Source organism: Lissotriton helveticus, chromosome 3_1 (assembly GCF_964261635.1).
Source record: "Lissotriton helveticus chromosome 3_1, aLisHel1.1, whole genome shotgun sequence".
In the NCBI taxonomy this organism is placed as follows: Eukaryota; Metazoa; Chordata; class Amphibia; order Caudata; family Salamandridae; genus Lissotriton; species Lissotriton helveticus.
In genome coordinates this window covers 998,334,953-998,358,872 of record NC_136061.1, presented here as the reverse complement: position 1 = coordinate 998,358,872, position 23,920 = coordinate 998,334,953, and the positions used below count along the sequence as shown (strand labels likewise).

Here is a 23,920-nt window from a genome sequence, read left to right as displayed (position 1 = left end):
TATATATATATATATATATATATATTTATATATATATATTTATAAATATATATTTATAAATATATATATATACTTTTTTTATTATGCCTTGTTTGTTTTGACTTCTGTTCTTGTTTGTATTTTTGTTGCAGGAAAGTCATTGATGCCCAGCAAACGGAATCCTGGGTTTCCAATGATACCTACTGGGAATTAAGAAGGGACCCTGGCTTTAGTAAACTTGAAATGCCTGTACTCTGGTAAACTGAGAATGCACATTAAGAAAACATATCAGTTCCTGAACAGATAACTAACTATGCACAATTATATTTCATATAGTTATATATGCGATTTTGAAGTCAACAGAAGACTTGCCATTCGCTTTTATATTCATCTTTGTAATGAGCTCTGAACTTGCATTTCACTGTGGCCCAGATCAACTTTTCGTTCGAGAGACATTTCATCGCTAATGTCCTTCTCCTGGCAATATGCCCAGTGTTGAGGAAGCAGAACAAGGATAATGTTTGAGTTTTTTAAGTCATCTAGAAGAGCGGCAACCAGAAGATTAAGCAAGTGAACAGAAAAGAACAAAGTTTCTGAATCTCACAAGAGGCATCAAATCAGTGCGACTGAGCTCCGACCCCAAGATTCACTTCCGGTGTGACGTTATTTAACTTAGAATATCACAAATGATTCCTTCCTGCAAATCCTGCTCCTGTGCCACTGTTCATGCCTTAACATGCGAAGCTATGTAGTAAATCAATTTAAATTATATGCATCCAAAACTAAGTGCAGGAAGCTATTTTTAACTAACTTAAGTTTTGAGAAAATATGTGGATAAGCCACTGGAAGTGAAGATGCTTTGGAAAGGGGGACATATCAGGGACGTTGGCTGTGTAATCTATGTTTATGTAGTTTTACATTCTCAAATTTGCACTTCTTACCAAATAGTTCTTCTTTTCATTTGTTTATCTTTGTTTAGTTTTATGATAAAGGGTTCTTATGCTCCACCCATGCTCCACCCATGCAATGGGGTTTAAAGGCACTTAGAACTGATGAGCAGAAGTCCTAGATGGATCTGCGATATAAAACCATTCACTCCAAAATATCAAAAACGCTGAGTAAGTAACTTTGAGTCCATGAAAGCAGGTTTATTATTAAAAACCACAATACATCAATTTAAATAAAGCATCCCAACAGTTTTTAGGTGCCAATAAATAATTGTCAAGTCATACATATACTTTTTTTCCATGTATTGCTGACACTATAATGTTGTTTTGCTAAATGTAATCTTACAGGTTACCATTACCTTTCAAAGGTAGACACCTGCCGTTACCTTTAATTGTTTCCTAAATGTATTTTTTTTTTATCTCTTCATCTGGTCAGCCCATAGTATTTTAACTCAATACTTTGCCCCATTACCTTATTATAAGATACAATTTGGTCTGACTATGACCAGTGATCGTGAATGCTCTCCTACTGATTTGCCAGATATTTCATTTCATAAATGTGAAAGTTTAAAATGTTTGGATATGAACATTATTCGATGGTAACTAAAATATATATATATATATTAATTGCACAGAAATCATCATATGTATGTTTTTGATGAATAGTGCCGTCCTGACTCAATGCAGTTTACACAAGCAGCGTTTTTAGACTTGCATAGGTAAGCTAATGGGTTTGATAAAGTCAAGTGCAATAATGTATACCTGAACTTTGCACAAATGTATATTTGACTTGATTACCACAGATACTATAGTAATTGAATCATATAAATCGAAAATTTCATTTAGACATCTGCCTTGTTCTTAGAAGTAAAAGGTCTGCATTGGAAAGACCACTGTTTCCCTAATTCTTGAAAGGTGAGGCTGAAAATAGAATCAGAAATAGGAATTTTGTTATGATGTTGAAAATATGGATTGGGGCCTTGGCTACAAAACAGGTTTATTCTACTACACTGTTGCACCATGTTCTGTTTGACTAATTAATTTCTGAATGATGATAGCTTACTCACTACCAATTCAGAAAATTTCTTGAATAGAAAATTGCAAGGGTAGAAATATAAAGTTGTAACTAAATATAAATGCCTAATTTGATATATATTGGATGTTGATAAAGGTTGCCAGTCCTGTTTAGGGTGCCCATGTCCATACTTAATGCCAAACCGATGACCCCACTTAGTTTCTAGCTCTGGTCAGAGCGGGCAAGAGATGCTCACAAAAAAGTTACACATTTTGGAGGTTGACATGTGCTGTCTTTACTTCAACGGATTTCAGCATAAAATACCATCAAATAATGAACAATATTGTTGGACCTTTCAGTTCTATTCACTGCAGAATTACAGGAAAGAAATTCAAGATCAGATAAAGGTGACTGACATTGGTAAATTGTACTTTTTCATACGAATTATCCAACACAAATGTTCAATTAGTGTATAAGATGCTGTATCTGATTGGCCTTTCTAAACTCTTTTTAGTGTGTGGCTACGGATCGCTTCAGCTGTCTGTTTGCAAGCTAATGAGACTCAAACTACCAGCCATAGATTATCATGGATATGTAAATTCTGTATTTGACCCTACATGTTGGAGTAAAGCTCACAATTTAGGATACGTGAAATAATAGTGACAAAGCCAAGTGTTTTGGTATTGCCAAGGATTGTATATTAATAATGAATTCCTTGAGAATGTGGAAAGGTTTGTGTGACAGTATGAGTTGGTTGCATGCAGTACATGATCCGGTATAAATAGTACATTGACTTGACTAATTAGGCATTCGAAACACCTTACACTCACAGGACTAAATTACCTCTTCTGTAGTTCATAAACAACTAAATTGTACCTTCCACAAAATCCACCCATAATGGCAACTTTCTATTGGCCACTCTACCAGGATGAACCTGAGCTCCACAGCAGTGTGATGTTCGACACATCAAACACACATTTGTCATAGGAAAGATGTGAATCCATGCTTGGCCAAGCAAGCAGAAACATTGAACCCAGTTTACAGAAAATCAAGATCATGTAATAAATAAAAAACTGACTTCAGTTCAAGCACATGTGCGTCTGATGTGGGGATCCTAGCCTCTTATGTAATCTCAATGAAAAGGGTCCCCTTTCTGGAATGCAATGCAGCTAGAATAAACAGTATCCAATGAGGATTACAATCCAGTACTACACCACAATTCGTAGTGAAAGACCCCAAATTTGAACAGTAGCCAGATAATCCCATTTGGCCTCTCAGTTTAAATACCAAACACAGAATATACAGTAAAAAACATAATTTTGCTTTTTAAATCTAAATATGCACGTTTTAACAAACTGTGCCCAACAAACTTGATGGATTACAAATTTTGTTTGGAATGTTTTTTCTTATACTAATATGAAACCATAATAAGGGTTTTCTAACAATTACTGGTGCCATTATTTGATTTGCTCCCACAAGGCAAGTGAAAAGCTGAACAATGCTCTTAGTTATGCAACTGGTAAGGCTGTCCGTTATTACTATGACCACATAACAATGGAAAATTAATGCTACCATTGTGTCTGAACCTTATTTTAGAGGAACTGATTTCAGCAGCAGCATTCAAATGCCGAGAATAATATTCCAGATTGTTGACCTCAGAGCTATTGTACTAAGACAACTTAAATACCACTGTTGGTAAATACAACTGGAGATAAATATAAACCACCAGTGAAGAACACATTTTCCTATAATGTGCATCATTTTAAGCAGTTAAAAAGGTGCTCATGACTTAGAATAGCATTTACTTTTTTCTCGACTTCCTCGGATGCATCCTTTTCGATCTTGCAAATCAATTTCTGTATTTTATGTTGAGGGTGCTTGTGTTTTGCGCATTTATTTTGATGGTTTTTATTATATGTGTTAGGGATAGAGGTTACTCCCTTTCCAGTGAAGACTGTGTGATGGGTGCCTTACTCTCTCTACATTTATTTTGGTGCCACCTCTTGTGAAAGGAAGTTCAGCCTTCCTCTTGCTTTCATCTCTGCCTTCTGTGTTCTATTAATCTTATATTTTCACCCAAATGCCATATTGGGCACATTCTCACAAGTATCCTAGCTGATATTACCCACATTTGCCCCACACCTATTTCAGATTTTCTACAGCACTGCACTCTGGGTACACAGCTGAACTCTCTCTGGTATCACTATCCTATGCAGTCCGCATGTCTTTCTCTACCTGTATCTGATCATACACATGTTGTGGGTCCTCACTGTCTTTTGCCTGGCTTCTCAAGGGTTTCCCACCCTTGGCTCCTGATGGGAAGGGAAAGCTCTTTCGTGGTTAATCTGGTTATGTGCAGGTGGTCTGCACTTCATGAATCTGCCCGTGCTTTTGCTCATTGGCTTTTCACACGTTTGAAGTTGTGTCCTTCTATTGCGCCTCTAGCAAACTCACGCAGCTCCTCTCAGTATCGGACGTGCTTCTTTCAAGCTTCAAACGCCACTGCTTCCATCCTTCTCGTAGTATTCTATGGAAGAGTGCTTCACAGATGGGAGTTGGAGTCCGTTTTGTCTAGGTTTTTTGAGGGAGCTTTTGATCTTTGTGTGTTGAATCATGGCAGTAAGCCGTGCTTTCTTCTTTGGTATTTGATTTGATGAGGTTCTTCTGTGCATGATACATTTTAAGATTTCATTGTCTTTTTTTGGAGTCTGAGGTGTTAAGTCACAACATTAATTTACATTTTATATGGCTTCAACTTTGTGATCTTTTTTACATAATTTATTCTCATATACGTTGCCAGAAAAAAAAAATCCTTCAGCTTATATGCTTGATCGCCTCTCATGAAAGGGGTTTTAATGATATAAATGGGACATGTTCAGCGTATTTTGAGCAATATTGAGCCACTCAAATGGCCTCTGTCTGATTTACTGCATGGGCCTGACACCCTCTGAGTATAAAAGTGTTTGGGTAACATGAGTTTCATATGTCCTTGCACTTCATCATGCCTATATAACTTACAACTGTTGTACAACTGTTGTACTCATTTCTATATCTGGACTTAGCAGGTTCTGATTATCATGGTGTTGGGTGTAAACCATTGTCCCCAGCTACCATCTCGATGCACCACCATCTTGATGTAACAGTCATGCGGGAGTACCTAGAATCCAATTTCTGTTTACTTTTCTAGTCATTGCTTCACTGCTAGCTTAATTATGTGGACTAGGAAACATTGTTATACATCTTCTTTGATATTCCGGGAATGCACATTTTGCAGATTCGTTACAAAGATTTTAACGTAGAAAATGAAAGATAATCTGTGTTTGCAACTGCCTTTAATTGTGGGATTTTATATTACTACCAGAATCAACTTAGCTATTTCAACATCTAACCGCAGCTTTAATAACCTTATAGTACACAAACACATTCACTGCGCTGCACCAGTTGTCGATTGAATACTCACAGGTATTCAGTGTAACGCATTCCATACGTTTACTATAGGATTGTGGCACAATTTTTCTAGGTGGTAAAATTGAAACAAAAGGAACGGGTCTAAAAGCTACAAATTACGGGGATTTCCCTCGTGCAACTAAAGGGTTAAGGAATATTGTCTGGAGCCCGAACTTTCAAATGACTATTTACATTCTGTAAAAGTTAGTAGTGAAAATGAACAGAACAATGAGTGCTCCACAAAAATCGTGACTCAGAAGTAGAAAAGTAAACAATCTGTATTAAGAAACAACCGTAATATTAATATTGAATTAATACTTTTACCTTTTTTTATTTTCAAACAAAGGTCATGCACGCATATTAGTTGTAGGCAGCAAGAGATGTTAACACATTCCTTACATAATAATTAGGAATTACATATGTTGAGTTTGCTTTCTCCTGGCGTAGCACAGAGCAATCCCAGCTCTATTGCTGTGTGATGGAAGTGAGCTAAAAATAAAACACTGACATTAGACAAATATGTTCAGAAAGGCAGACACGCACCTTGAGAAGTAACAGGAGCTATAGGGAATTTTTCAAGTTGGTTATAGGCTTACATTGTCAAATGGTAGATTCTTTACACATGAACTAGAGTGCATTTTAGTGGCAGACAAAGAAGAAATAAGGTTAAGAGGAGCTAGAAGGAGAACAAAAAAGTTACTCCTAAAACCATCCGTCCGTGCATGGAGTATGGCATGTGGGAAAGATGAGAGTTGCTGTCATATAACCTGTGACCGTAACAACACAGATGCATGGACTAGGGACTTTGGGACCACATAAAACATAGATACCAAGAAATTCAATTTATTTCGATTAGTATTACTATATGTATGTTAATTTAATCAAGCAAAATGTTTACATTTAGAAGGCTAAGCTGCACACAAGAGAGCTACTGAGAAGTAGGTGGAGAGCAACCTGTAGCTCACGAGCTACTTGGTGGAGATGCCTATTCTAGACCATTTCCTCCTCTATCCCTCCTATCCTTTTCAATCCAACTAACAGACTCACATGTTCACCGCTCAAATGAATTTCATATTTCCCTATACTAATTCCCCACTAATCCTGTTTGGTTTCTGGAGTAGCATGCTACCCGCCGTAAAGCACTTTGACACCTCATCTGGTGTAGCAAGCGCTGTATATATGCAACCCCTTCCTTCTCCTATCCCTCCACTATCCTTTTTCAATCCAAATAACAAACTCAATGTCAACCGTTCAAATTAATTTCATATCTCCCTATACTAATTCACCACTAATTCTTTTTGGGTTCCGGAGTAGCATGCTACTCGCCGAAAAGCACTTCAATGCCTTGTCGGGGTAGTAAGGTCTATATAAATGCAATTACAATTAGTAAATTACGTATGAAATACATGTAAATTAGGGTATTTTAGTTGCAACCTTTATAGGGCTTTGGTTTTGCCTACTACAGTTTTGCAGGGGAATATTTTACATACAAATGCGTGAGATAATAATTATTCAACACCACAGGATGGCAAGCCATTATGACACAAGGAAGATCAATAAAAAGCCTTAGTTGTCATTAAAACATTGTGCTAACTCAAACCATTATACCTCTAAAATGTTCTACAATGCTTAGATATATGCTCCACGCCCCCGTGCGTAAAGAATACTTCAGTCATGCATGTAGAGCATGAGAAATGTGTTTCTCTTCCATTAGCTCCTGGAAAACAAGCGTTGGCAAACCCAGTAGTTCTGGATTTTATGTTCTAACTCGGGCAGCACAAGCACAGTGAAGTCACAAAAGAAACAAATGGTGACTGTATTGAAGGATCCCTTGCTTTTGATATAGTCCTGTTTAATTCTATTTCAAGTAATAAGGACTACAATTGCAGTGAAGCCCCTCATACAGTTCAATGGTGGCGGCACAAGACACACCCAAACAGCCAGTAGCATTTGGTGAGAGATGAATAATTCACTGAACTGAGCCAAGACATGAGTGACAAAGTCTCTAGCCAGTGTCTGAAAGAAGATGATCTAAGAAAGTCGATGGTTGAAGGGGTTACCCAAGTTCACTTTATGCATATTGAAAGCAAGTGGTCTGTTTGACAGCTGCTATCAAAACCCACATCTGGAAAAAAAAGTGTTGCATTGGTTGCTACAAGCTAGTCCCAATTCCCTGAAATGAAAAGCATACCAACTTCTCAATGGGGTACTTAATGAATGTAGGAACTACGAATGTAGGAAATACGTTTGCACAAGGAAGCCTTTAGTTTAAAATGTGTAACTTATTTGTAAATGTCATGGGACTTGGTAATGGATATGTGACTTACGGAAACAGCACTACTTTCAATTAATTGATATTTTGAACAGTGTTGGTAGTACAGTATAAGTTTTAAGAATACAGAATGTCTGAATGAATTTTATTTTTTAATTTATGCAAGCGCCCAATCCCTGGTTACGACCACGGAATGTGCTAACCGATTTTGCTGCTCCTAGTTTTAGACTCCAGGAACAATAAATTATGCATCTTGGTGCCCATAACATCAAAAAGCATCTTATCTGCTTAAAATTCACCCTTTGTGAATTCATGACTGGTCATTAAAATTATGTGTATACCCACATACTATGTCAATCTTGTGCAATTGATAGTTTTAATTCTGAGGCAGTTTGATATTCTAAAAACTCCCTGAAAGTGTATTTTCATTAAGTTTAACATGTAGCAATATTCACACATTTATTCGTTTTTTGTTTGCCTTGTGTGGTATGAATTTTGACAGCAATTTCCTGACTTGGCCACATCTTTAAAGAATAGCATGTTAAGTGGGCAAGATTAAACGATGAATATAGACAATAGGCTGTCAGCGAATTTCCCCATTCTTCATGTTTAATATCCATTCACATGACATGGATTTTAACGAATGTCCTTTGTTACATTGGCAAGATATATTGTCACACTAAGTCTGGCATTTAATGTAATAGCAATAGATTATGGTGTTACATATGCAATGCGGAAATAGTGTAAAACTCACATCAAGAAAGTTCATAAAGAAAGTTCATACAATTAGAGAATTAAGATGCTTAGGGTGGTTTTCCAAATGAACACCCCATTTAAGTGTAGCCATTATTTATATGAGGAAATACAGATGTGTTTGTCTGATCCTAAACCCAGTTTTTGAATGTTCAATGTTTCCATGTACAGCACTAGTTTCAAAAGTCTTCCAAACTATTCTTAATTCGCTTATAAGCACACTCTAGTGAATGAAACTGTTAGGGTATGTGTGAGATGGTGTTCACAGTCTTGATGCGAGTTGCAACTGTGCTCCTGCAATTCCCAAACACCCACAGATATTAAATAGTATTTCACTAGCAGTCACCGAGATAGAGTGACCTTTGGTAGCGTATCTAGAACAGCAAGACTGAGAACGTTAAATTGTTCGAGGATCACATAGGATAGGTCCTTTAAGGCAAGTCCTTCTCCAATTCTCCAATGCACATACATCATCCCATAGGTAGGTGCAAAGGGTCTTGCTAATGTAAAAAGATCCATGTTCCTGCACCCTTTATTGGTGATCAGAGCAAATGCATAACGAATAGTCAGGTGTCTGCCTGATACATGGGTATTTAAGGAGGGTAGGCATGCACTACCTTTGCTCACAGTGTCCATCTCTTCCACAACATACAGGTCCCCTATGTGAATATTGGGACTTCTAGCTAGTGCAGCCTTCTCACACACTGCAATGTGCACACACTGCTATGGATTAATAGGACTTTATAAACAAAAGGTCCACATAACTTGTTTGGTATGTGTGAATGAGAGCTCGCAAATTTATATAGACACTTGGTAGTAAAATGTCCATACATGAGCTGAAGAGGAGTACTATGATTTGAAGCATATGATTGTACATTTTGTGTTATAAGTATGAACTACTGAAACAACCAGCCACTCATTCAACGCGATTGAAGATGCAATTTAGTTTGGAATATTCTCTTTTTTTCGTCCTAGAATCTATGCATTACACCATTATAAGTTTAGTTTCTAGTTTAACAGAAAGGTAATTTGCAAGATATTGACAGCAACCATTTAGGTTTTCCCATTACCTCACCTGCTTTGATACTACTGAGTTTTATGATACTTAGAATGACATTGACAGGCAAAACAATGTTATATATCTAACTAGTAAAAGTATCATGTATTTGTGAGAAAAAGTTGTTACTTATATACAAACATAGCAAAACTAAAGGTGCCATACTTTGGTACAACCGTAATTTCATAATCTTATCATATCGTATTTACAGTCCAGTTGCTAATGTCTTTGTTCTTGATTCAACAGCTTCTCTTGCAAACTAAATAGACTACTCCAAATTAAACTAAAGCAAAAAAAAAGTTCAGCCCATAAAGTTACTATGAATACTTTTCATCCTAGGGTTTGGTGTTGTATTGCAGTATCTGGTCAAAGTTAATTTTGTACAATCTGCCAATCTGTATCTGATGACACATGATTATGAGCTTAATGTTTATGGGCCTGACTCACAACACCATTGGTGCATCGAAATTCGACTTATATGAGCATATGGCATGGCTTATCAATGATTGGATGACAAATGACTTGTTATAGCAAAAAATAGCGACCTCAATGAGGTATCCTGGCGCTATAGTGAGTGAAAATTTACTAAACATGATTTTGCACAGTATTTTTTATTTAATCACATGTGGTATTAAGGCTGTAGTAATGCTACATGGAAGAACATCTACGTCTGGGAAGAATGAGCCTGCATTCCAGGATAAATGGTGATGCCTTGAAAAATATTGAACTTGTGATTTTGTGGGTATTCTCGAACATTTACAAGGAAAATGTCCCCTTAGATAAAATCTAGGATTCACTTCTTTCAAGGGAAGGAGAACGTCTATAAATATTTCCCTTCCAGGGAAAAAAGTTAGCACTTGCAATTCATGTTTGCTAATTATTTACATATGCTCGAATGTACACCATGTACATTTACAGATTTTCCTGGAAAGCTACAATTGTTGCAGTTTCCAGGAGGACTTTGGAATGCTTTGAGAATCACAGAAACGTGTAAACCTCCTCTAAAAATGTGTAAAGTTAGAAACATAGATTCACACATATGTTTGATAATTGAGTCAGTGAGGCCAATGACATAAGTGTACATGTAAAATAAAAATCAGTGAATTCTGAGGAACCATGGTAATGATCCAACAGAAAATTATAGTTCTTTGGGTAACTCTATAAACAGTGAAGCTTATTGGTCTGCTGTCCATACGCCTATGTGTGTCTTCAAAGGTCTTAAAGATTTCAAAGATTGATAAGAAATATGCAGTGTGGACTGACAATCCCGCCCCCACCCCAACCAAGAAAGGATAGCTGACTCAGTTGCTCGGAAAGAATAAGGGCCTCATTTATGAGAAGTCTCACATTGCTGCTACAAAGTAGCGATGCAACACTTCTCAGTGTGCCCTCCTTGCGACACCATAGATGCAGCGTATTTAAAGTACAGCCTATCTTGTCGCAAAGAGTTACAGATACTGCAGTATTACTGACGTATCTGTATGTGGAAAAGTGGCACATTGCTGGGGTGTGTCTGAAAACAGATGCAAATCCAGCAATGTATCCTTTCACATGGGGGCAATCCTATGTGAAAGAGCCTGCATCACCCTTACGCCAGCCTTGAGGCAGGCATAAGGTTTCCATGCAATGGCGTCCTAAAAGTGGCACCCTGAAATCTTATAGATTTCAATGCGCCACTTCTACGAGGCTTTGATGTGGGGGAATGCCCACCTTGCATACATTATACCTGACACAGGGCTTTATTTAGTGACGCATCTGCCTAGATGTGTTACTTTGTAAATAGGGCGCAACATGGTGCATTTTTTATGACACCTGTGCGTCACAAAAAGTGAGGCATCAGCAGTGAAAAAGTGTTGCAAGGGCTCATAAATAAGCCCCTAAATTTAAAGCAGTTGTTTTTATCTAGTGCATTTGAAGGAAATCTGGACATCACAAGGCTCAGAAAACCCGCCACGTTCCTAACAACTTCTCATGTGACCCCCCCACATGAATTTTACACTTTTGAGAAAGTGGTTCTAAAAGATTTGGGGGGCTTACACCTATTAGGAACTTTTCGAATTCTGCACAACATGCCATTCAATCCTTTGAAAGTAATAAGGAATTAGTGCTCAAACCAGCCAATATGGGAGATGCAGTTGTCATTTTGAAAACTGAGTTGTGCACAGGAAGTACAACCCATCTCCTTAAATACGCTCAGAACTATACAACCTTCCAACGTACTTCACTGAGCCTGTCGAGTGTGAGATAAGAGCTATGGCGGATCAGGCATGTAAGAATAATAGTATAATAGCAAGACAACCCTTGAACGCATATTTTTTGTACCATTCCAAAGATTCCCAACAATGACATTCTTTCAACAGCAGGCCCAAAGTATTGGTGATTGTGTCACTTTTAAAACCCTTTTCCAGATGTGGTCTATAACAATGAGCCGTTTTGATCTCCAACAGCCCACAATCAAGGCAAATGCAAATACTCTACTGTGCTCAGATGGATTCTAGGATGTACCCATTATCATTACTTGCATGCACATGGGATTCACTAAGAACTTGTTTGATTTTGAAGACCAACCAACCCTGTCTTCCAATTAACAACAAATTAAAATTATAAAAGCTGTAGTACATGAATTATATTTTGATCATCTGGCATGGTATGTGCAAAATATCTGTGATCCACATCGTTTCACACGCCAGAGTAGCAGCCGGGAGATGGTCTTTCTTTTCACACCTTTTATATCAGGGTAGTGAAGGGTATAATAAAAACAGAAGGACTACACAAACACAACTGACTGAAACTCTCTATTGTGCCACGGTAGTTTCCATCTAAGATCATTGAGAAAGAGCTTCCCCAATGGGCAATAACTCGGGATTAGGAAGATTTGCTCTATGACTGTGGAGCAGTATAAGAAACAACTCAAGGTTTTAACTCAGATTTAACTCTGATTATGAGGGTAACGAATAAGGGTTAGAACATAAGCAAACAAAAGAGCTTTGACTAACAAGGACAACATAGTTGAGAAGCAAAAAATGAAGGATAACATTGTTAAACATGTAGCAAAATACACACCACTTTCAAACCAAAGAAGATAATTGAAAAAACTGGCATATTATTTATGTAGACTCCACCACAATTCAGCAATCCAAGTTTTCCTTCAGACTGGGGGAAAAAAATGAAAGGACCAATTGGCCCATAAACACGACAGTGCAACCTGCATTTAAACTACATTTTGGGTATGGCCCTCTGCCCTGGGACGCTACCCCTCCAGAGTTTGCAAGGTATGCAGGTGTCTGACAGCATTAAAAAGATAAGATCTAGATCTAGCCACTCCTTTGATTCATCAGAAACATGCCAACTTCAGCTCACCAAATGTAGTATATGCCATGAATGCCCCAGTAATCTTGTGCATACAGTCTTCACAAGTAGAAAAGGAAAACTCACAATCACAGAATCTTGGTATTGTCATGCAATGAAAATAACCCACCAAACTGGTTCGACAGTTCATTGAGGAAAAGCATGGCTGTTTAACCCTGTGGTGTCAGGGTCACCTGTCCCAACTGCACTATGCTGGTGTGAACAGAGTTCAATCAATCGACTTTGTCAACTTTGCAGTTTTATATCGGGACTGATGGTGTTGATTGGCATGCTGTGGCCAGTCACTCATCGCACTAATTTAAGATTTGCTTTGTTTGTTTATATAGCACAGCAGTGACCATATAGTTATTCTGTCGATAAAGTGCTATATACTCCAAATAGACGTGGGTATGTTGGACATATGTATAAAATAATTATTGGACAAGCACCCTTCCATCAGTTTGCTCCTCTCTACCCTGTATCATATGACTAACACGATATTCACATACCACTGATCTATAGCCCTTATTTTCACTTGATGGCCATAGAGAGAAAACATATAAGTGATGCAACTGACAGGTTCAGGGGGCATAATGAAACGCATTCATGCACCAGTCGAACAAGTGTCAATAGAAGGCCAACATCCGAAACTGGTTTCAGGCGCAGATGTGGGTAGGCGTAAGAGACACCACGGCTGTGTTCAGGCAGTGTGAGGTATGTTTGTGCACCTGAAAAGCAGCTTTCTTCCAACCATGGAACAGAGTTGTTTCCCAAATCCATTGACTGGGTTTTAATTTACAGAAAGGCTAATATACTAATTTGCAGAGCTCTTGCTCAGCAAAGATAAGGGTCGATGTATCATAAATTGGGTATGCACACGGCTTTCCTGATATCATTTGCAAATACGGGGGTAAGGAAAAACCTTTTTACCTGACAGGTGGAGGGTTAAAACCACAATTTACTTTAGCTCTGCATTGATTGGTGTAAAACATGCATGTAAGTGACTTGGTCAGCTAATCTAAGCAGAGTTCACAAATAACGAGATTCTTAATACTACTCTCTATAGATGTGCCTTTTTAAGTTTGAAAATATGGGAGGGGTTGTCTGTTAAACCTTTCTCTTCAGAGACTGGCACCCATTTGCTGAAACCCCCTCTTACTTCATTGTGCAAGTTTAAAAAACATTGCAAACTGAGAGGGCTATATTTAAGTGTATTGAGATACTGAAGAAGATAATTAATCCCTAGTTAACCTGAAACATGTTGACCTCCAGCATGCTGCCTCCTTTTAATCTTGTGTTTGACACCAGCTCTGTGCGGCAGTAAAAATTATAAATGGGCTGTTGGGGCTGAGTACAAGATGAACAACATGGTCTGTTGGAGTTCTTCAGGTTGTTCTAAGGATCACCACCCCACGGATCATCTCACCATTCATGCTACTCTGGTGCTGTTCCTGCTCTGTGCAGGACCAAAATGCCTAGGGTCTCTTGCACCTGTCACAAATATCTCAATTGTGTTTGATGCTAATATATGAAAGTGGTAACTTCCTCACCTTGGCCGCACAGGGATTCCAAGCAGCCAGTTGAAAGTGAGATGCAATGGCCTATCAGGCAGGGGAGAGGCTCATGACATGGCACCTCGGTGGCTGCATCTGCTCAGCTCCCCCTGAAGAAGAGACAAGTTAGAGTTCACATGTTTTAGGAGTCAATTACCAAGTTGTATACTGAGATACCAAAGCAAGTGCATTATTAACTAACTGAATTTCTGGAGCTTCTGGAATTGGTTGACACGTAAATGTGTATTCGATTTATGTAAACGGGCACGAATGACATTTGTTGATCAGGTGCAAAAGAAGACATTTAGGAAGGGTGAGAATGTCTTACCTACCCCTCTAACAGATATAAAGGTTACAATCACGTTTCATCCAGCAGGTTATGGGGTATGTGTACATTATATTTGTGGATTGATAATTCAAGGAAGCAGGGAATAGTGACTTTCAAATAGGTTGCCATATTAACAAACTAGCATGCCGAGCAGATCCTAGAGGATATTAGAATGTTGACTCCCACACTATAAAAATCTGCCAAAGACAATAATGTCCCACCACGTTCTCCTGAATAGGATAAACCTGTTTCTAAAAGTATAATAAACATGTCGGTGGTTGCCAGAAGAAAAAGAGTAAATGCAATATTAGCAACAGTATTTAAAGCTTGAAAGCGTAACATCAAGGCAATATTTGTAATGTGATCTTATATGTCATAATAAATACTTTTTTTAACGTGGTGAACTTTTTATCACATATCTTATGATACTAGATTGCCCCTCCACCAATAGAGCAGAGAGAACTGCAGGGTGAATCAAGTAAACCAAATATCCTGAGTGTTTATCATCTCTTTTGAAATGCAGGGTTTGCGCAATGGATTGTGTGCCGATACATCCATGCACGTTACATAGATAGTGTTTTAATGGCAAATGCAATATCAGGCTTTGATAGATGATTTGTATGTAAATGTAACAAAGCTCCATATCTCCTGCACCTGCTTTCCATGTATTTTGTATTGTTCTGACCTTCAGTTTATTTTGGAACCAATCCATTGAGTACCCCTCGAGGAGTTTAATTTCAGAGGAATTCCCCTACTCACAGAGTTCCTTAACATTGTGAAGTATAAAAACATACATTTCCAGAGCAATACTCGATATTTATTCAAAATACATACCTTAATATACAGATATAGTAAAGTATAGTGCTAGTCAGCCATATTGCTCTACATCTGTTAAAATGCTGACTGCTTTATGTTATATTTAAAGCAGGGAGTGTAATAGTAATTTTGTAAGACAAGTAGTGTGCTTCTGTGAAAAGTAAGTTGGTGGGAGAAAAGCCCGCAGAAATCTAACTTTTAACAGAAGAGTTTTCTCGAAAGAAGGATTTTGAAGGAGAGTTCCCTTGTATTGCAAACGCCTTTTTTTGCATTAAACCTCCTTCACTACAAACAGAAGTTGAGTCAGCAAAATTAATAGAATGTGTAATTTGTGAAGTCTACTTACTTCACCTTCCTTTAAGAGCGAAATAAAAATTCTCCCACTTCGAATTTAAAGCATCACCATTTCTTTTGTTTGGAGAAGCTTAGCCCTTGACTGCTTAATACAGCAATGAATGTTAAAACGTATTAACTAATTAATCTGCTCATGGATCCTTTACATGAATGACACAGATACATAAAGAGAAATGTTAATGGTGATGTAATACTCTTATTTAGTGGAAACACTGTGTTTTAATCATTGACCAAATAAGATATGTCCTCCTGCTTCTATGAACAAGACATGAACTTGGATATTAACTCTTTCCTTAAGCTTGGCTATTACTGAAACAAAATGGTGCCCATCATCAGCAACGTCTTTTTACCTAAACGTGTTGTTCAACGTAATTACTCTTCTTTTTACAAATCAAGGTTCTTTCTGTTGGTTGCGGTGTAAATTAATATTGCATGCACACATGACTTGTTTCGCCTGCCAATGAATGTTGCTGATGCCTTACTGAAACATGCGTTTTTGTATTTTTTCTCATTGGAGATAAACATATTCAAGCTGAATTTGGGAAACAGTTTACTGAAGTGCATTTTCTAAAGCAAAATATGAAGTGCAATTGTCTTATTATTGTTAAATGCATACACTGTCTCCTCATCACTGCTGCTACTAGTGCTTGTTCCAATAAAGCGATACATATTCTGTTTAAAAGATATGATCTCCTGTTTTGTCTCATAACATACAGTCTCCTAACATGTAATAATGTCTGAAAAGCGCCCTCTATGTTGAAATACGAAAAGAACCTAAAGTTTAAAACCAAAAAAAAAAAAAAAAGGAAATTCACCAGATATAGTTTATTCAGCTACATATAACTTGTGCCCCCACTAACACTGCTTATGACCTCGCATATTGCATCACTCATGACATTAAATGAGATCACTGATGACATCATACAATATTGATCAACACTTGTTGCGCACAGCTGAAGAACAAGCATAACGTCAAAGAGTGATAGGAATGGTAGTTGGTTTGTGGCTGGTAAATTAATTGTTCTGTAGTGTACTTTAAAGAGGTGGGTCTTCAACTCTTTTCTAAATTTGAGCATCGTTGGGGCAGGTCTGATGTATATGGGGATGTTGTTACAGATCCTGGCTGCAAAGATGGAAAAGGTCTGCTTGCTTGTTTTTTCTTTTTTATGCTTCATAGTCTGCAGTCTGATGGAGTCCTAGCTGCGGGTTTGCTTAGAACAACCAGAGATGATGAGCGTGTCTTTGCATATGGCCATGTCTGAACTGGGGTGGCTTGGTGAGCAAAATAACTATGGATTAAACCCAGATCTGTGACTGGGGGTGAATGTTTTGCCATTGTGTAACATTCCGTCCATCATCTTGTGTGTTTTGATGTTCACCCTATGTGGGAAGGGTATGCCCAGACGTGGGTCCCGTGCTCACTACGCCACTGGAGTCAAGCTATCCTGGCTGAAGACGGCTGATAGCCAGAAACCGGTCCTAGGATGCTTGATTCCGGTCCAGGAAAGACATGGCTTGGCAGTTTGGTATGGACTGTTCCCATGAGGCACAGGGTCAAGACTGATTTGCATATGGCCATGTCTGAACTGGGGTGGCTTGGTGAGCAAAATAACGGTGGATTAAACCCAGATCTGTGACTGGGGGTGAATGTTTTGCCATTGTGCAACTTTGCGTCCATCATCTTGTGTGTTTTGCTGTTCAACCTATGTGGGAAGGGTATGCCAAGACGTGGGTCCCGTCCTCACTACGCTACTGGAGGGAAGCTATCCTGGCTGAAGACGGCTGATAGCCAGAAACCGGTCCTAGGATGCTTGATTCCGGTCCAGGGAAGACATGGCTTGGCAGTTTGGTCTGGACTGTTCCCATGAGGCACAGGGTCAAGACTGATTTGCATATGGCCATGTCTGAACTGGGGTGGCTTGGTGAGCAAAATAACGATGGATTAAACCTAGATCTGTGACTGGGGGTGAATGTTTTGCCATTGTGCAACATTCCGTCCATCATCCTGTGTGTTTTGATGATGAGCTTGTCTGGCAGATTAATTGGGGTGCTGGTTGTAATGGCTTTGTAAAGCCATCAGGTGGTTTTGAACACGGTGTGGTCTGGCAAAGGGGAGCCAATGGAGTTTCATAACGATGAGAGCGATGTGATATTTCTTCAGGACCTGGATAACACATAATGTGGCATGTAGGATGCTCTCATGGGGTGCCAGTATGAAATTTGGGAGGCCATGGAGAAAAGTGTTTCCACCATCAAAATGTGAGAGTATGAGGGCTTGAACACCAGTTCTGAAGTCGTTTTCTGAAAGAAACGTTTTCAGTTTCTTTTCTTTTTTGTTTGATGTTTTTATTAATTTCACAGTAATAGATGTCATATAAATATTCCAATCAACATTATGGCAGTTTACATGGTACCGCAAATCCAGTGAGGTAGTAATGACATTTACAATCATGGTTCACTCAGGTGTCGCTCTCTATTGCGCTGCATTTCCATTTCTACCGTAGGGGAAAACACAAAAGTCCCCACGGTAAGCATTCCATTTACCCCACTTCTTGTCCCATTTCTTGGGGCATCCTCTTGCTTTAAACACCCCTTTTCCTGCTATCATGCATTTGTCATATTCTCTGGTCCACAGTTTAACCGAAGGTCTATCCGCCATCCCCATCTCTTCGCAATTTCCCTTTTAACTAAAGTGTATCCCAGTGTCGTCATTTGTTGTTCAACCTCTGTTAAGTCTGTCTGGTCCCAGTTGTTAAGGAGCCTCAATCTTGGCGTAAGGGCAAGCTCTTTCCCCAGGGCATTCTGAATGTGGCCCGTGGCCCCTTCCCATATCGGTCGCACCCCCGGGCAGTCCCAGATCATATGCTAAAAGGTTGCTTCTTGTTGGCAGCCCAGAAGGCAAAGTGCGCTCGTCCTTGAACCTATTCGCGCTAGTGTTAGTCCGGTCAGGTAAGATCTGTGTAAAATCTTGAGTTGGATAAGTTGGTAGCGGAGGGTGATGGCCGCCTCTCGGGAGGACATCAGTGCCGCCTGCCAGTCTTCGTCGTCAATGTGCCCAAGGTCTACTTGCCACTTCTCTCGAAGTTTATGGAGCGTGTTGGGTATGTGATTACATAGTTTTTTGTAAGTAAGAGATTTGGCTTTGGTAAGCAGCGGTCCGTCAAGTAGCCTGTCTTCCAAAGGGGACGATTCCGGTACTTCAATCATGTCAGGAAGAGCTGTGGTGAAGGCATGTCGGATTTGTAGACATCTAAATACTTCTTCTTGGGCCATGTCGTATTTCTCTCGTAGTGATCCAAATTTAAGGAGCGTGCCCTTTTGCACCAAGTCACCTGTAGTGGAGATCCCAATGAGGACCCACTTATCAAACCCAGATTGGTGACACAAAAGTCCGAGTCGTTGGGTGTACCACAGTGGTGTGGTTTTGTTGAGGACATTTAGCCAACTAAGACGGGAGTTTGCCTGGTGCCATAGTGCCACTGTGTGTGCTGTGGGGCCGAAGTACTGTCCTTTTCGAGCCTTCGAGTATAGGGGTCTCAAATATCCCACACCCCCCATTTGGTATTTGTCTAACAAGTATGCTGGGTCAGCTGGGGAGCGATAAATCCAGTGATTCACTTATAGCCATCCTAAACAAAGAAATTGAGGCCCTTGAGGAAAAACTTGAATTTTTCCTCAAGGGCCTCAATTGCTCCGTCGTACCATCCCTTGGTTAACTTGTTCAATGCCATACGAGGGGTTTTACCATCCCATAGCAGTGTCCCGACTCTACTCTCCACCCGTGAAAAGTACGCGCCTGGGACCCTATGTGGACAGTTCTGCAAGATATAAAGAAATCGTGGCAGTGCCAACATTTTAAAAAGAGCCGCTCGACCCACTGAAGATAGGGGCAGAGATCGCCAGTGCTTAACATCCGCATGCAGCCGAGCGAGAGGAGCGGCTAGGTTGCGATCATAAAAAAGCTGGGAGTCTGAGGTTATGAAGATGCCTAAATAGCAAAATCACCCCGTGGTTACCTCTACCGTGCATCCTTGGGGGAGCCAGGGAGGTTGGCCCTTGAGGACAAACAGTACTGACTTGCTCCAGTTTATCGCGTAGTCGGAGTATTTCCCGAAATTCGTGAATATATTCAATACTCCGTGAATGGATCTGTAGGGGGATGCGAGATATAGTAGTATATCATCGGCATATAGCGATATGAGATCATCGTGCCCTTCCGCCCACTTCAGCCCTCTCACCATGACGTCATGTCTGACCCATGAGGCCAACGGTTCCAGCACTAAGGGGGATAGAGGACAGCCTTGTCTAGTAACCCGCTTTCGTGAAATGCGAGATGTATAGTTATTCACCCGAACATGCCCCAGTATATCTGTGTAAAGCAGCTTTACCCAACCCATGAATTTTGGACCAAAGCCCAGATGTCCCATGACTTCGAATAAGTATGCCCATTCAATAGAATCAAACGCCATTGAGGCATCAAGGGATAGTACCACTGCATCTTCCTTAATAAACTCTTGGCGCGTGAGCACGTTATGGAGACGTCGGATATTGAGCACCGTATTTCTCCCTGGCATAAAGCCCGGCTGCTCCGGGTAGACTAGCGAGGATATAACCTTGACTAAGTGGAGGCAAGAATCAAACAAGGAAGGGAACCTGCCCTGTAATTTTAGAAAGATGGCCTACAAGAGGTCCAAAACACTTTATATTGCACTCTGAACCCTAGGTGGATATCTTACGAATGAATAGACACATATGTATTATCAAACCTATTTATTAGGAATTCATTTTTTTCATTTTCATTTTATATTTTAGTAGTATGAACAAACATGTTCAAAAGGAACAATTATAAATATACAATGATAAAAAAAATTGAAAAGGGGATTAATTCCTATTCATAGCCCATACTCCCACGACACATACCACCAACACACAAACACAATCATTCACACATCATACAACACTTCACACGATAGCCACAGATGCATAGGATGGATTGGGGACAGATGACATGAAGTCCCAGATGGTTTTGTAGGTTCCTAGGGTGGAACAGACGCCGACGCGCGTTTCGGTATATAGACCGGCACGGTCTAACCCTTCATCAGGACAGAGGTGAGGAGGAGGGAGAGAGGGCCACAGGGGAGAGAAGATTTTCTGTAGGGATGACATATTTGAAACAACATTTGTTTAGAGAACAACCAGAGTCGGGTTCAGAGTTTTGTCAAGATTCATAAGATTACATTTCAAAAAATGGCACAAAATAACAGCGACATCCAGGAGTTCCAAAGACTAGTTAGGCCAATACGTACATTAAACTTAGACTACAAATAAACACAAATTAGACATAAGCACTCACATATTCCTGACAGAAGAACGAGACAATTTAGAAAAATATAAATACCTTAAAAATTAAGAGGGAGGTCAGACGACCTGTAGTTCCCTGCTCGCTAGATAGCCATCAGGTGGCAGCTAAGGACCCAATTCACCATAAAGATTAGCTAGATGGTACAGAATAAATAGCTATGGGTTAGGGGGATTATCCCAGATGGATTCATTTTCAGAACCTGCTAGCTAAGGGGCTCACTCATACCATAGCAAGCCTAGTAGGCTTCAGGGAATACGATGTCCGCGGGGGGAAGAGATTCAAGTTCTGGTCCCGGATTCAGATGTCGGGAGTTTAGCGATGCTACAAGTTGAGAAACAAGGGAACCAACGTAAAAGATGCAGACAAGGTTCTAAGACAAGGAGACACTATTTACAAAAAATATGGCTAGTAAAGGCGTAAGGTGGACCTACCAAAAAGAGGAAGTTATTTCAACACATCCAATCAGGTTTTTTCATAGGGTCAATATGTGAAACAGCAGAGGATCTAGACCATGATATCAAGAGGATGGCTGAAATAGTAAAATGAAAGGCTAAGTAGGGTACCTTGCGAAGATAGTTTATATGGAGCTATTATCCCCATATTAATAGGCTGGCTAAACCCAAGGTAAACTACGCGCTAAGTGATCCGAGGTAAATTTACAGAATTTACCAAATTGGGTGAGGACAGACGAGAGAGCGCTGGCTTCCTTGTACAATTGTGGCCGGAGCGATCGGAAAAGAAGCCACCTGGGGGTCAAAAGATACGGTTTAAGAAAACAGTAAGGAGTCCCCATTTTGTGCTGGATTAAGGGCGCTAATTAGGAAAAACAGGGCCAACTAAGTGAAATATCCAACATTATATGGTCCGTAACAGGCATGGGGGACCTACCGAAATAGGCAGATGCAGGGGGATTAATACAGGCTCCCTTATGCACTCACGGCAGGGGCGGCAGGTCGAATGCGATGCCACCTGATAGACAAAAATTAAAACAAATACACAGCTAGTAAAGCCTCTTAAAAGTCCAGTAGCGTCGCTGGAGATACAGCGATCAGTTACCGCTAATTGCGGGGGCAGAGGCAGAGTAGAGAGAAGCGGGCTCTCTTACCACAACGGATGACGGGAAGCTCTTCTCCGGCTGACTTGACTAAGTGGAGGGCCAGCACATTTGCCAGGATTTTCGCATCCACATTGATCAGAGATATGGGCCTGTAGGAGCCGAAGTAGTCAGCGGGTTTCCCTGGCTTTCGGATTACCACTATAGAGACTAGTCTGTGATCTTCTGGTAGAATCCCCGTCTCATAGATCTCTTCATATATGGCCCGTAAGTAAGGCGCTGTTTGGGTGGCTACCATTTTCAGGAATTCAATGGAAATCCCATTAGGCCCCATCACCTTTCCGGATTGAATTTTGCTCATAGCCTGTTGGATTTCAGTGTCTGCCAAGCCTTTGTCTAGAGCTTCCCTGTCACTGTCAGAGAGTGTCGGTAGGTCACTAACCGAGAGGAGTTGGCAAGAGTCTTCTGTCGTGTATGTAGTGGATGGGGAGTAAATGCATTCCAGGTGGTCTGCGAATGCTGCCTCTGTGTCTCCTGGGTATGTGATCTGCGATCCATCTCTGAGAGTTAACCTAGGTACCCACCTGTCACCCTGCTCCCTCTTCTCCAACCAAGCTAGTAATTTCCCTGTCCTATCTCCTAATTCATATAGCCTATTATTAGTGTGGAGAAGTTAGGCCTGTATTTGTTCTCTGGCTAGGATCTTATATTCTTCTTGTTTAAGCAGCAGGCGATGCATGGCCTCCTCCGAGGGGGCAGTGATACTTTCATCAGTTGCTGGAGTTTTTCTAAACGGACAACTTGTTGTTGCTTTTTTTTTGTTATATCCAACCTTATGGGCTAGGGCTTGTCCCTTCACTACCACCTTAAAGGCTTCCCATACTATATTTGCTGACTCTACTGACCCTACATTTTCCTTGAAATAGTTGACTTTTTGTGTGAGTAATTCCACTTTGATGTCAGGGACCGTTAGTAACTACGGACTGATAGTTAATGTGGCACGTGGCTGGCGATCAAAATTTGTACGTTCAACCCTCACCGGAGAGTGGTCCGAAATACCTCCTGGTGGAGCATGGGGATTGCGGAAGTGACCGATAGATGTCGAATGTGTTAGGAAATAGTCAATGCGGGGTGAACTCTTGTGGGCATTGGAGTAGTAAGTATATTGAATGCCATCGGGCTGCAGTGTACGCCACACATCAGTGAGACCCATGGCCATAGTAAATTCTGCCATATATGTATGGGGTGGGGACAGTGGCCGTTGTGGATGTCTATCCCTTTGATCGTCCATAGTCATATTAAAGTCCCCGCCAACTATTAGGGTGACCATGGGGAGGTCAGCTAAAATCTTCCCCCAATCTGCCAGCGCTTCTTTACCCAGCTCCGGTGGGAGGAGCACCAAAACCACATTTAGCGCCCTGCCCTCCCATTGCGCTTCTAATACTGCAAACCTGCCCCGCGGGTATGCCCAAGTACATGTTGATGTGAGTGCAAGGTTTTTTCTGACCAGAATACCCGTCCCACGGGATCCGGTAGTATAGTCTGCGTGTATCAGTAATTTATATCCCCACTTTGTGAGGGCTTTACATTTATTGCCCGCCATATGTGTCTCTTGCAATAACACCAGATCAGGGG

At 40.2% G+C, this 23,920-nt stretch overlaps 1 protein-coding gene across 2 annotated transcripts in view; it reads left to right on the top strand.

Moving 5' to 3' along the window:
* OSBPL6 (oxysterol binding protein like 6) overlaps positions 1-16,551 on the top strand; it is a 755,438-nt gene extending 738,887 nt beyond the window's left edge. For both annotated transcript variants that reach the window (XM_078681507.1, XM_078681506.1), the window contains one exon: positions 132-16,551. In XM_078681507.1, the coding sequence (XP_078537633.1) occupies positions 132-240 (109 nt within the window). In that variant the 3' untranslated portion in view covers positions 241-16,551. The remainder of the gene's footprint in view (positions 1-131) is intronic.
* The last annotated feature ends 7,369 nt before the right edge of the window (positions 16,552-23,920 follow it).